Source organism: Artemia sp. Qi Xiang Cuo, chromosome 7, assembly GCF_049724085.1.
Source record: "Artemia sp. Qi Xiang Cuo chromosome 7, ASM4972408v1, whole genome shotgun sequence".
Lineage (NCBI taxonomy): Eukaryota > Metazoa > Arthropoda > Branchiopoda > Anostraca > Artemiidae > Artemia > Artemia sp. Qi Xiang Cuo.
In genome coordinates this window covers 36,067,021-36,081,222 of record NC_142800.1, presented here as the reverse complement: position 1 = coordinate 36,081,222, position 14,202 = coordinate 36,067,021, and the positions used below count along the sequence as shown (strand labels likewise).

The following is a 14,202-nucleotide window of genomic DNA, read 5'->3' as shown; positions in this document are numbered from 1 at the left end:
GATGACGGAGCACGGTAAATAACTGCAATTAAAAGCTTCCGATTATTTGGAAAAGAGCATTCAACTACACAAGATTCAAAAATCATTTCAATATTCATTGGCAAAAAATCAATCCTTATACGTGCTGGTATGCAATTTTTAATCAAAACACCTAGACCCCCTTGTTTTTGTCTTTTCCGACCGATGTGAAAAAATTGGTAATCTTTTACATGTATATTTTCAATTGAAAAATCATCTAAAAAAGTTTCACATAGGCCTAATATATCTGTATCTGAATCCGACAAAAAAGTTTTAATCACATCCTGCGCAGTCCTCCAACCCCGGCAATTCCAAAACGACATCCTACTTGTATTTACATTTTTCCTTACCAGCTCATTCATAAATATATATTGATTTTTTGGGATATCAAAATTACTAGAAGTATCTTCATCATCACCAGCTACAATAGTTTGAAAAATTGACTGAAATGAAAGATAATTCCGCTCAAATTCTTTTAACCTTGATGATGGAATTTCACGATTATCTCTATCCATTATCAAATATTAACCCCACGTTAAGAGAAACCACACCATGCCCCAAATGACCAGCAAACCATAATAAAAAATAACAATTAAAAAAACAAAACAAAAAAAAAAGTAATCTCCATTCCAAGTCGTTTTCCCTCAGTACGACTAATCTGCTTAACATGTAATTTATAAACATAAATATCGTCATAAAAACTAAAAAAAACGACGAATGGTTCCATGCCTAGTATCACTGAAAGCCAAGACCAAACCGAAATAACTCCACTCACAACCCAGAACGCTCCACACCGCGCTATGCACTATACACCATTAATACTTTTTCTAATTTTGTTTTTTTTTTTACATTATTCCAGCCACAACATCTTCCAACATTCCATCCACAACTGAAATTGGCAAAGCCAATTTCAAAAGTTGAATCCGGCGGATGGATAGAGCTGAATCGCAGCTACCAAGTGAGGGTTAGTTGTCGTCAAACGTTGAAGTGTTCAAACCATAGGATTACAGAAAAACAATCTACCGAAAGCTTGCATTGGGAACATGAATCTTAAGAAAAATCATGATTTAATACAGATTTAAACAGGCTTACTTATCACAATTAAAATAAGACTGTACTTAAACTGGAAAAAAATACTTTTTGTGAAAGTAAGGCGTTACGTGTAAACTTGAAATGATATAAAACTGTGTTAAATGTGAAGGGGTTCTTGCCTCATTCCCCTCCCTCTCCCCCCTCCCTCCGACTCTTTCCAATAAAATTTTACTTTTCCTTTACTGACACTATTTTAAAGCTGGGTAGAAAAACCTCAATAGAAAAGTTATAGTTCAAGTTCAATCATTTTATTATTAACATATACATGTATATAATTGACATATGCCCATGGGGAGACAATCTCGAAAAACTAGGGCCTAGACAAAGATGCAATAACAAATTACGCCACAATTCAAAGATAATTACGACGGCAAAGATACAATAATACAACAATAATATGAAATTAGCAGCTAGCCCAGGATTCAAATATAAATATATAAAAAAAATCAATATTATTAAATGTAAATTAATACTAAAAGATAGCCGAGAGGCCCACATTCACCTAGAACAACAATCCAAACAAATAACTTAGTCAAATTAAAAAGACTCTTAATTAAAAGTAATCCTGAACTAAATGAAATTTAAGATTCCTTTTTATTAAATAGATAGAAGAAAATTTATCAATAAAATCCTTGTGAGCATCCCAGCACGGGGCTATTGACACGAACGGGGCGAATTTAGATCTCTCAGTACTATACTTTGTCAATGTAGATACTCTTTTTTTGTCGCGTGTTATAACGATGTATTTCTTGTGATTGGGAGAACAAACTTTGATTGAGGTAATATGGCGATAATTTCTTAATGTCATAAATAACTTTGAAAAGGACTGATCCAAAAGTAAATTATTGAGAAACTGGCAGTTTATCTAGATAAGCATATAGAGATGCTGTAGAAGACTTATTTGGAAGGGCAATAGGCGATGGAGTAAAAGTTTCAGAATTCTTACTGCTTTATTTTGTAAAATCTGTATTGTTTGAATATGGCTTTTAAATGTAGATGAATATGCTAGAGAAAAATAATTAATATTAGACTGAATCAGAGCAAAATAAATGCTTCGTAAAGCAGAGTAGGGCAAATAATGCTTCAACCTCCGCATTAAACCAACATACCTTGAAATCTTTAAGAATATATTTTGAATGTGTGTTTTAAAAGATAAGCTTTCATCAATCATAAGTTCAAGGTACTTTATCACTTTCACCCGAGATATTGATAATAGATACTTTGAAGAAGTAACTCGGGTAGTACGAGGGCATATATTTGGCTTCCTGCCGTAAATTATGAAATTAGTTTTTGATAAATTCAAAGCAATAAAATTTGCAGAACACCATTAAAGAACATTAGAAAATGCAGTATCAAGTTTTGCCTCCAACTCCTCGTCATTCCTCTCAGAAATTGAAACCGTATCATCAGCAAAATGTGTGCTGAGACATGAGATTGCCAAAGCGCGGTGAAAATCATTTATATAAACTAGAAAAAGCAGAGGACCTAGGACAGAGCCCTGAGGCACCCCAACCATCGAGGATGAGGAACAGGCCAAGAGAGAAAATTACCTCCATCTATTCGTTGCTTTCTCTTATCAAAATAAGATTTAACTAGATCCAACGCCGGTCCGCGCACACAACAATTATCCAATTTACGAAAAAGAATACAATGGGATATTGTGTCGAATACTTTTTTAAAATCCAAATATATTTTTGCTGGAATTTCACCTCTATCTAAGCTTTCATGAATATTATGGATGAGAGCAATGATAGCGTGTTCAGTATTGTGTCCAGACCAAAAACAAAACTGGGAATTTGTGAAAAAACTAGACAATTTAAGGAAGTCATAGAACCTCTTATAAATTGCCTTCTCAAATATTTTAGAAAATACTGACAAAATAGAAATAAGGTGGTAATTTGATGGGTTTTCAGGAGATTCACCTTTGTGAATCGGAATTATCCTCGCTTCTTTAAAAGCAGACGGGAAAACTTCAGTTTTAAATGAAAGATTAGTTATATGCTGCAATGGTAAAATTACTGCAGACAATATTTCTTTAACAATTATAGAACTAGACCCGTCAATTCCCGCTGAATTACTTGGATTTAGATCACACACTATTTTTGTTATTTCTGACCGAGAAATAGGCCCAAGAAAAATTGAATTACTTTGAGGAGATGGAAGGTATGAAGAAAAATGTTGATTACTACGTGAATCAAACTGGTTCATTACTGATGAAACAATTTTCTCTCCTATACTAGCGAAATAAGTATTCAAAATATCAGCCACTTTCTCGAATTTGTTAGTAGTCGAACCCTTTTCTATACTAATAACTGCAGGAAACTTAGAATTCCTTTGTTTTTTTATAACAGAATTAATTAAAGACCACGTTTTGCGAGGAGAATTTTGAGCTTCTTCGAAAGACTCTTTTTAATACCATGTTTCGACAATCGTATCAGTTCGGTTAATTTATTTTTGAAAATTTTAAAATTTTTAATATTATAATTAGCTGGATTCTTTAACTGCTTTTTAAAAAACTGTTTTTTCTTATTAACTTATATAGAAATTCCAAACGTTATACACGGCCTTATAGGAAATTTTTCACTGCAAATTTTCTTCGTAACAAATGGACAACTAGAATCAAGGCAGCAATTGAAATTTGTTAGGAAAGTATCAGTTGCCATATTTGTATCCTCCTTGGATATAACATCCTGCCAATCCAACAGACCAAGGCTTTCATTCAGGTGCTTTAATGTAATTTTATTTATTAACCGTACTTGACGTTCCTTACTTACCTGCGGTATTTTATAAGTAAAAGCTAAATCTGAAACCAGTAGGAATTTTTCCGATATATCACTTAAAACAGCAAATTTGCTTTAATTGGTAAGGATGTAAAAATATTATCAATGAGAGAAGCAGAACTAGGTGAAATTCTTGTAGGTATCAGGCAAGTAGGAAGCAGATATGCAGAAAAGCAAGAAGACAATAAATCAACAGAAGCTTCATTTGAAGCTTCTAGAAGGTCAATTTTGAAATCTCCGGAGAGGATAACATCTTTGTTTTGAAAATGAGGTTCATGCAAAAAATCATTAATTTTAGAGAGGAAAGACTTGACTGAAGAAGAAGAAGGTTGGTATGCTACGCAAAAAACTATATCTTTTTTTCCAAGACTAATTTCAGTCACCATTACTTCAAAAAGCATTTCCTCGTGAGAAACTTCCAGATTTGCAAGGTGTCGAAAAGAGATACCTTCTTTTACTAATACTGCCAAACCAACTTGGCACCTTGTCAGTCTGTTTTTGAAAGTAAATTGATATCCATGAAAAGCAACAGGAGGAGCCGTGTCTATAAGAAAAGTCTCACAGAATCCAACGACATGACAAGATAGCTTATGAATTACATCGACAAGATCATCCTGTGAACTAAAAAAACCTCTACAATTTAAAAATCCTGTTCTCACAACACCGGTGCTGAGAAGATCAGAAACTTCGGAAGGTAATTTATATTTACATTTTGGAAAATTAATCAGCCCACCATCATTTATCTCGTTTCCAAAAAATTTATCATGGTTCTGGAAAATGTAAAAGTCAAAAGGGTTAGACTCTAGGTATAAATAAATATAAATAATGTTTCTTAGATTCTCATAATTTGTAATTTGGGTTATGGTAAGTTTTCATTGCAACAATTGCAAGTCAGCGTTTGCGAGCGATTTATTTAACCATTGCCTTTCAAAATTTTTTAGCTGCAAATTGTATTATGTAAAGTAAATACACCTAAATAGTAAATGCGCACTTTCATTTTCAAAGTGTCGTAATAATAGTTAAAAGTTTAGCATGAAGAGCTGGGCTGCCAGTCCCCCCTTACGCAAGTTTAAAATGATTTGTGCACACTAAAGTTGTAATGTCGCTCTTTGCTTTCACTCGATAAAACTTTGAATTTTTTTTTTTTTTTTAATTATAGATAAAAATATGCTCCAAGAATATGTAGTATTCAATACCTCAGAATCGATTAGCTCTTCATAGATGTCTCTTGCCACCTGACTGCTATGGTTGAGCTGAAAATAACTATTGAGCTCTTCTCTGTTACGGAAACCGCATCTAAAATAAAATTGTGAATTAAATGTCCTTGAATGAAACATAGCTTAGAAAAACTGTGAATATAAAAAACTGGAAATATTTTGTGCACAGCTAGTTTCATTACTAAAATGTAGAAGTGCATCCATAGCCCAGAAGATGCAGCTGAGGTATTTTGCTGATATTTGCTGATATTGTGTCAGTTTCACAAGAAATACAAATCTATTAGATTTGAGTCTCAAAGCAACAAAATTTCTTGAAAGGTAAACAAATATTATCTAAACCTTACTGTTCAGGACACTTGAATCTTATTATATTTTTTATTATCCTGTCGTATGCTGCCACTTCACGAAGAAGTTGTAAAGGCTACATTCAAAGTGTTTTCATTTTCCTCCAAAATTTAGACTAGGGCGACTCCACAGTTAGCTTGGGCATGTCAAAGGATAAAATCATAAACCTTTAAGAGAACATAACTTTGTTCATGATAACCTGAATAGACAAGGCGCAAACCTAGGCTTTTAGATAAATACAAATAAGATACCAATAAAAGATAGTTGCTGAAAAACTCACTGCTGGCGTGAAAGTTGAACCCCAGATTCCCCGGTGACTAGCCGAGGCTACTAATCCTGTCCAACAGGCACACTGATATTCTCAAGCAAATATCTTCAATTACTGAAGTTGAAGGCTTGTTTGGTGCTATAAGTGTATGCTCTGGGCTGCAGTTATGCTGTAGCGCTGGTGGCAGGAAGGGCCAAACGAGGTGGGGCATTTACCCTTCCCAAGAATTTGAAAATACATTTTTTATCTTTTTCAAAAACGTAAAATAATAATAATAATTTATTTTTGACCCACTAACATTATAAAAAGTGGAGTAACAAAAGAAAATAAAAGGAAAAGACATACAAAACAAAACACATGCAAAACAGTATCAATATAAAGAACTATAAAATGCAAATCAGAACAATCAAACAGTTCGTGGTAACGAACTATAAGTAAGGAGAGACCCCGCTCAATAGTAACCAAAACTCTAAAAAACGGAATATTGATAAAAAATAGACACATCAAAAGAATGAGATTTTTATGCTGATATCAAATATATAAGTTTCATCAAGTTTAATTTTACCCATCCAAACTTACGCGCGTGAGAAAATATGCCTTATTTTCGAAAACATGGGGAAATACAAAATAAAAGTAATAGAACCTTAATGAAAATAACACCATCAGATTCAGCGTATCCAAGAACCCTACTGTAGAAGTTTCAAGCTCCTATCTGCAAAAATGTGGAATTTTGTATTTTTTGCCAGACGAAATATCACGGATGCGTGTTTATTTGTTTGTTATTTTTTTTTTTCCCCCCAGGGGTGATCGTATCAATCCAATAGTCCTATGATATCATGAGAGGGCTCATTCAAACGGAAATTAAAGGTTCTAGTGCCCTTCTTAAGGGACCAAAAAAATTGGAGGACAACTTGGCCCCCTCCCGCGCTCAATTTTTTCCCGAAGTCACCCAATCAAAATTTTGAGATAACCATTTTGTTCAGTTAGCCATAGTCGAAAATATAATTAATATGTCTTTGAGGATGACTTAATCCCCCAAAGTTCCTGGGGGAAGGGCTGCAAGTTATAAACTTTGTCCATTGTTTACATATAGGCTAGTATTGGTTATTGGGAAGTATACAGGCGTTTTCATGAGGAATTTTTTACTGGTGGGGGGAGGGGGGTCGGAGTAGGGGTTACGGAAGAGAATCATTCCATGGAGGATGTTTCCTTGGGGGAAGGGACATTCCTATGAAGGGTGCCAAATTTCCCAGCATTATTTAAAAAACGATCAGAAATTAAATAAACAAAACAAGTTTTTTTCAACTGAAAGAAAGGAGCAACATTAAAACTTAAAACGAACAGAAATGATTGCGTATATGAGGGGGTTCGCCCCCTAGTCAATACCCCGCTCTTTACGCTAAAGTCTTTTTAGTACTTTCAAAAGAGCTATCTATTTTAATTAACCGGCCTTTGTGATTCAAGGGTTTGTGGTTCGAACAAAATTCGAACTTTAGCGTAAAGAGCGGGGTATTGACTAAGGAGTGAACTCCCTAATATACGTAATAAAAACATACGAATATAGAAATTCGTTCCGTAAGTTAATTCGTAAGTTACGTCAGAACAAAATTTCGAGAAAGCCATCTAGCCAAAAAAGGAAAATTAATATGCAAATTTGATTTTAATTATTCACTTATGATGAGAAAAAATCAAAGATGCATTATATCAAAAACTTCCGGAAATTGAATAAAAAAAAGTTTTTCTAACTGAAAGTAAGGAGTGAAAGTAAAACTTAAAAAAGAAAGAAATTATTACTTATATGAAAGGGGTTGTCCCCTCCGCAACGCCGCACTCGTTACGCGCAAGTTTGACTCTGTCTCAAAACTTTATTATTTAAAACAATAAAAAAAAACTTTAGTGTAAAGAGCGAGGCGTTGAGGGGGGGACAACCCCTTTCATATACGGAATAATTTCTAATCGTCTTAAGTTATAATGTCGCTCCTCACTTTCAGTTAAAAAAAAACTGTTCATCGCACAGAGTCCAACTTATTATATGACGTCACTATATCAGTTGCATTAAACATTCGAATAATCTTACTGTTTCCCTACCAACGAGGCAAATACAAAAGATATTTACAATAACGGAAATACAAAACTCTAATATCCTGCATATCACTGGCATTTAAAAACGCGCGCAAACCTGATACAAAAAGAATGGATTGGTCGCAATATGTAGAATGGAGTTTAGCCAATGCCTTACGAGAATGTCGGCCACGATTTGGGAAAACTAAATACTCACATTTTTCAGCATTAAGCACGAGGCCAACTTTTTCAAAAAACTTAAAAACAAACTGGGTAGACTTAGCTAGGGTGAATTTTGAACGGCTAATAAGTAATAAATCATCTGCATAAGCAATATAAGATAAATTAGTTAGACCCGGAAAAATACGAGAAAGCACAGGGTATAAACAAACATTAAAAAGTATGGGGACAGAACCCCTCCCTGCCTAAGTCCAGACCGAATAGGAATATTACCAAAAAAGATCTCTCCTGACCGAAGTCGAACATATCAATTTGCATACCAAAAACGAATGACACATATAACAGATGAATTCACTCCGAGCTGGGTAAGAGAATACCATAGTTGGCTGTGATAAACCGAGTCAAAACCTTTTGAAATATCTAACGCACATAAATGAACTTCAGATCCATCTTTTCGTGCTTGAATTAAAAAAGAAGGAAGAATTCAATGCGCATGTTGGCATGTAAGAGAATACCATAGTTGGCTGTGATAAACCGAGTCAAAAGCTTTTGAAATATCTAACGTACATAAATGAACCCCAGATCCATCTTTTTGTGCTTGAATTAAAAAAGAAGTACGAATTCGATGCGCATGTTGGCATGTAAGAGAATACCGTAATTGGCTGTGATAAACCGAGTCAAAAGCTTTTGAAATATCTAACGTACATAAATGAACCTCAGATCCATCTTTTTGTGCTTGAATTAAAAAAGAAGTAAGAATTCGATGCGCATGTTGGCATGTAAGAGAATACCATAGTTGGCTGTGATAAACCGAGTCAAAAGCTTTTGAAATATCTAACGTACATAAATGAACCTCAGATCCATCTTTTTGTGCTTGAATTAAAAAAGAAGTAAGAATTCGATGCGCATGTTGGCATCCTATATTTGGTTTAAACCCAAGTTGATTGGACACATAATCTACTTTTGGAAGATTTTCAGAAAGCAGGACATATTCAAAAACTTTGCTCAGCGAACAAGATACCGTATTAGGTCTATATGATGCGCAATTAGTCGGATCTTTCCCAAGTTTAAGAATCGAAATGACACTCCCGCACAAAAAAAGAATCAGGTACCAAAGACGTACATAGACAAATTTGAAGTAATAACTGCAAATGATAAATCAATTCTTTCGAATCAATATGAAGGTGAAAAATACTAATACCACCAATATCCCATGATTTAGATTTTAAATGCTTAACACAACGAATCACACGGTCAGCAGAAACGGGAAGCAAATGGCCTTGGTAAATTCTCACAGGTAGTACCTTAGAACAGAGGCTAGCAAACTGAGAGTAAACCACATAATTCATAATATTAAAAATCTTATTATAATGATTAATCCAAGAGGCATTAGTGATCCGATCGGAAATATGAGGCAAATCCAATTTCGCAACATTAATCCCTTGTTTCCACTGACTAGAGGTCTTCGGAAATTCAACACCATTGTACCTTACTTTACTAAGATAACGTTTAAACTCCAACTTTGTTTTCTGTTTAATGTCAAAAAGGTGACCCCTTAAAGGGCGGCCACACGCTATCCAAATTCTAAGCCATAATTTTGCACGATTTTTCACAATTTTTAAAACAGGGTCAGATTTCCATATTGAGCCTCTAGTCTTAAGCTTAAACGACAAAGCCGGACAGCCACTTCTTAAGCTTTTTTCAGGCAGGAAACATTCTAGCTGTAATATATATTGAGCTAAACTTGAGCTTGTGAGGATATAACACTGGTATAGAGTAAATTAAACGGAACTTTGATCCTTGCCCCTCCCCTACATTTTCATGAAATGGCACCCTGGCTCCCCAGTTTTTTTATTTTCATACATTTATTGCTTTACTGCATAAAGCATACCCTGTTTAATTATTCTTTCAAGCTATTTGGTTTACGAACAAGATAGAACATTTCCGAGCAAGGAGTGTCACTTAGATATATGAAGATGGGTTACGAAATAGTTGAATAAGAAGACAATGCTAAAGTTTCTTGAAAATATTTTTTGAACAAGATTGTCTTAACACTTCGAGACAAGAAGTAAATACTGCTATTCACAAACGAAATGTTTAGAATCCAAACAGTATTTACGTTATGAATACGGCTTAGATGGCTTGGACATGCTATCAGAATTAAAAGATCGGATCTCTAGACCTTTTTTTAGTTAATACCCAGAAAGTAAGGAAGAGAAAAGCAGAAAGTCCTACATCAGGATCAGATTTGGATGAGGTGATAAAAATTATTTAGTATATTTGAGAAGTTTCAGAATGCCTAAAAAAGCCCTTTTCAAATCCTAAATTGGCTAACCCTCCGTGAACACTCGGACAAAAATAGAATGGGGAGTTAATGGCGGGGTGTAGGAATTAATCTCTAATTTCCCTCCGTTTAGACTAAGCCTGAATAAGGGTGCTGTGGGGTGATACCTCCTTTCTTACTACAAAAAAATGTGTCTGACATTGATCTTAAAGCTAGGTTTTACTTAAGTAATTTGCTTCATGTTTCGTAAGTTATATATAGCGAGGTTAAACTGCGCATACACTATTGTGAAGGAGGTTCATTTTGAAGAGTTAATTTTGATGCCCAAATATCCTAGCTCTCCATGAACCTTCAAATAAATGCAGAATGAGTTTTGAAGAGGAGAGTGGTAGAAATTAAAATGTAATCCCTCTGGGTTCCTGGGAATATTTTGGTCTACGCCTTTATTATCGGCGCTTGGGGGGGGGGGTAATAGTACCCCCCCCTAATGAGTGAGGAGGCACAGCCCCCTTGCATACGAAATAATCTCTGTTCGTCTGAAGTTTTAGTGTTGCTCCTTGCTTGCAGCTAAAAATACTTGTTTTTTTTTCCTTTAATATCTAAAGAAATGAATTCTTTACATTGCCATAAGCCACTCGAAGGCGATATGCTATTCTATCAACACTTTATATTGCTGACTTATTCTGGTTATTCGATTTTTTTATGTTATTTAGAATCTCAAGGGATTTTTTAGTATATAAATAGGAATTTACTAACAAGAACATAAATACTACCTTTTATGAAATTGTGCATAGGCATCCATACCCTTTCCCAATACTTCGTAGCCTTCTTTTAGAAACCTTTCCGGATCTTCTGAAATTGAATATAGAAGTGAAAGAAATCTGCTTAAAAAAGAAAGAGAAAGAAGAAATATGGAATAGAGACAGGCATAAATTAAGTCTATGTGCCAAATATGATGTGCATTAAGGAACCGCTTTTACAGGTAGAGTGCAAAATAGAATTCATTTATTGAGATAATGGTGAGCGATACGAGTTCTTGGTGAGGGAAAATGCATTCTGCATTTTTTTTAAAAACAATCTGGTAATGCACTGCAAGTTAATATTGCCATTGCTAATTTACTTTATTTTGTTCAATAAACCTTAAAGGTGTAAACGTCATTTAACTAAGCCATATACAACTTGGATTCCCTTGAAAACCAGCCTCTTTGAAAGATTCTCCGTTACTACAGAACAACAGACGTTGTGATCCTGTAAGTATTACCATGAACACCTCGAGCTCTGTGACATGGGTGTAACATGAATTTCTCTATAAGGGGGGGGGGGGAAACTGTCCAGATAGGAGGGGCAAATTTACAGTCTTTCGTCAGAACTCAGCTTCATACTCTCTTTTGGGGATTTTTCCCAAGTACACAATGCATATTTCAAGGGAAGGACACTGCTCTTCACAGTAACGCCCGTGTAGTTTTACACGCCAAAGTCTGATGCTTCTCAATATGCTTCGGAGTTGAGCATGGATGTCTTTTATCACCACAACTTTCCACCGTGATCATCAACCTTGTGCCGGGGAACGTTAAACGGTTGAAAAATGCATTAATGATTTTCTACCGAGAAACCTTGACTTTCTATGTGATGCAATGACTAATCGATACTAAAGAAAGAACAATTAGCTTCAGCTGTTAAAACTACAACAAAGAATTATGGAAGGGGGGCCGCCCAGAGCGCATTATATTAAAAACGTAACCTAAGCTAACCTTAACCAAAATACAAACTAAATATTTAATTAAAATATTGCTACAATGTATTTTTTCCACCGAGTCGAAGCTAATTGTCTGGTATTAACATCGTGGAAAATGGGTAATGCCACATGTTCGCGATACAAGTTCTCGATTGTGTTTCTCGTATGCATAAGTACCTGGCCTTGTTTGGAGTTGCGAATCGACTGTTGATGAGGAATAAACACAAAAACAGAATGAAAAACAAGTTTTGTGTAGGCTATAGCCTATGGCTACCTAGCCCAATAAGGGGGTAATCGATGCATTTGCAGAGATAGCGATTAGTATTCTTGGAAAAATGCGCGTCGAGTGCTATATTTAGTAAAGGTCTGGATTAAGGGCTAATGAGAAAGAAACGTGTTAAGAAAACAATTGTTGCTTCAGAATATGCAGAATAATTGCAGCTAACATAGTTTGACTTCAGCTCCACTATACTTTACCCCCCCCCCCTAATGTGCAAAATATATAGCCCAAATTAAATATTTCCAATAAATTCCACCAACCGTCACTCTTGTTTTTTAGGTTATTGTTTCGTAATAGTTGATTCAATATAATAGTAGCCTATAAGGGTTGAAACGAGAAAGTCGCATTGGCACAGTGTGTCAGATTTGGGATGTATTTGCTCGTTACGGGGGATAGGGGTAAATTATATTGGAGCTACAGTCAAAATGTATTAGCTACAATTATTCTGCATGTTATGAAGTAAGAATTATTTTCTTAACATGTTTTCTTCTTAATAGTCCCTAATCTAGACCTATATCTGGTCCCATTAGAGGAGGAGGGTTGGGATGTAATTTAGAGACGGTAATTATTATATTCGGAAATAATATTGAATGGGAAATCAAATTATTTATTTTCATTTTTTCTGTGTGGTTTCTGTCTTATATGTAAGATGTAACCTTAGCCAAAAAATATTCCTACGATATCCATGACGGACATTTAATTACAAAGTCCAGTGAAATCGTAAAACTTTTATAAAGTAAATTTTACCTTTGATTGAAGTTTTTGCTTCATTGAGTGTGTGATTCAATTCCGATATCAAATCATTAACAGATGTTCTTAGTAGTTCCATATCTACTGAGAATTGACATTCAAAACTTTCACTGTTGATACAGCATAATTGGCGTCTTTACTAATCTTGCTCTTGCGCAGGAGCAAAATACATAAAATGTAGATTGACTTTGATATTGCTATTATCGCCATTACAGGAGTTCGCAACTCTTGTTTTACGTTTTGAATGCAAAATAAATTTGCTGTATGTCCCATTTTTTTTTTTTTTTTTTAGGAAGAATCGGTTATTGTCTGTAAATCTTATTACAGAAATTTGCTGAAAAAAACATTCGTTACTTTTATGATATAGCGACCACAGCTATATCATTCAAGTACCCATGTTAAGAAAACGGTTCATACTACATAATGCGCAGAATAATCATAGTTAACACATTTTGCCTGCAGTCCCGCTATATTTTACCCCCAGCGCCCTTGATGTGCAAATGTATAGCTCAAATTATATTATCTATGCGTCTCAGTTGTACCTCTAAATTGAAGCTACTGTGACGCAACAAAAACTGGAAAAACAAGTTACAATGCATTGGAAATATGTAATTTGGGCTATGTATTTGCACATTAAGGGGGGGGTAAAGTACAGCGGGACTGCATGCAAAATGAGTTAACTATGATTATTCTGCATATTATGTAGTAAGAACCGTTTTCTTAACGTATGTACTTGCTGTGGTCGATATATCATTCAAGTCTGCAATTTGTCAAACATTAAAGGATGTAGCAGGGAGGAGGGCAGTAATAAAAATTATGATATCCTCAAAAGTGAGTACAAAGTTAATTTTTGACTGAATATGGAGAATTTCATCCTCAGGAAAAATTTCTTTGCACATTCGTGAAAAGTGTAAACTGTGAAAAGTGTTACTCCGATCAGTAGCGGTTCTGATAATAATTAAGTAAAAAACAAGTTTATTCAACTGAAACTTAGGAGCAACATTAAAACTCAAAACAAACAGAAATTGTTCCCTATATGAAGGGGTTGCCCTCATCCTCAATGCCTTGCTCTGCACACTGAAGTTTTTGGGACTTAAAAAAAAACTTCCTATTCTAATTTAACGACCCTTGTGTTTAAGGAGTCGTTGTTAAAAAATTGGGTTAATCTTGTAATTGGGTTAATAATTCCGGT

The 14,202-nt window shown here is 34.7% G+C and overlaps 1 protein-coding gene across 3 annotated transcripts in view; it reads right to left on the bottom strand.

Annotated features, from left to right (window-relative positions):
• LOC148950214 (uncharacterized) overlaps nt 1-13,137 on the bottom strand; it is a 33,048-nt gene extending 19,911 nt beyond the window's left edge. For all 3 annotated transcript variants that reach the window (XM_089092246.1, XM_089092247.1, XM_089092248.1), the window contains exons 1-3: nt 13,008-13,137; nt 11,019-11,097; nt 5,087-5,186 (exon numbers count right to left, since the gene is read on the bottom strand). In XM_089092246.1, coding sequence (XP_088948372.1) covers nt 5,087-5,186; nt 11,019-11,097; nt 13,008-13,089 — 261 coding nt within the window. In that variant the 5' untranslated portion in view covers nt 13,090-13,137. The remainder of the gene's footprint in view (nt 1-5,086; nt 5,187-11,018; nt 11,098-13,007) is intronic.
• Nucleotides 13,138-14,202: the final 1,065 nt, after the last annotated feature.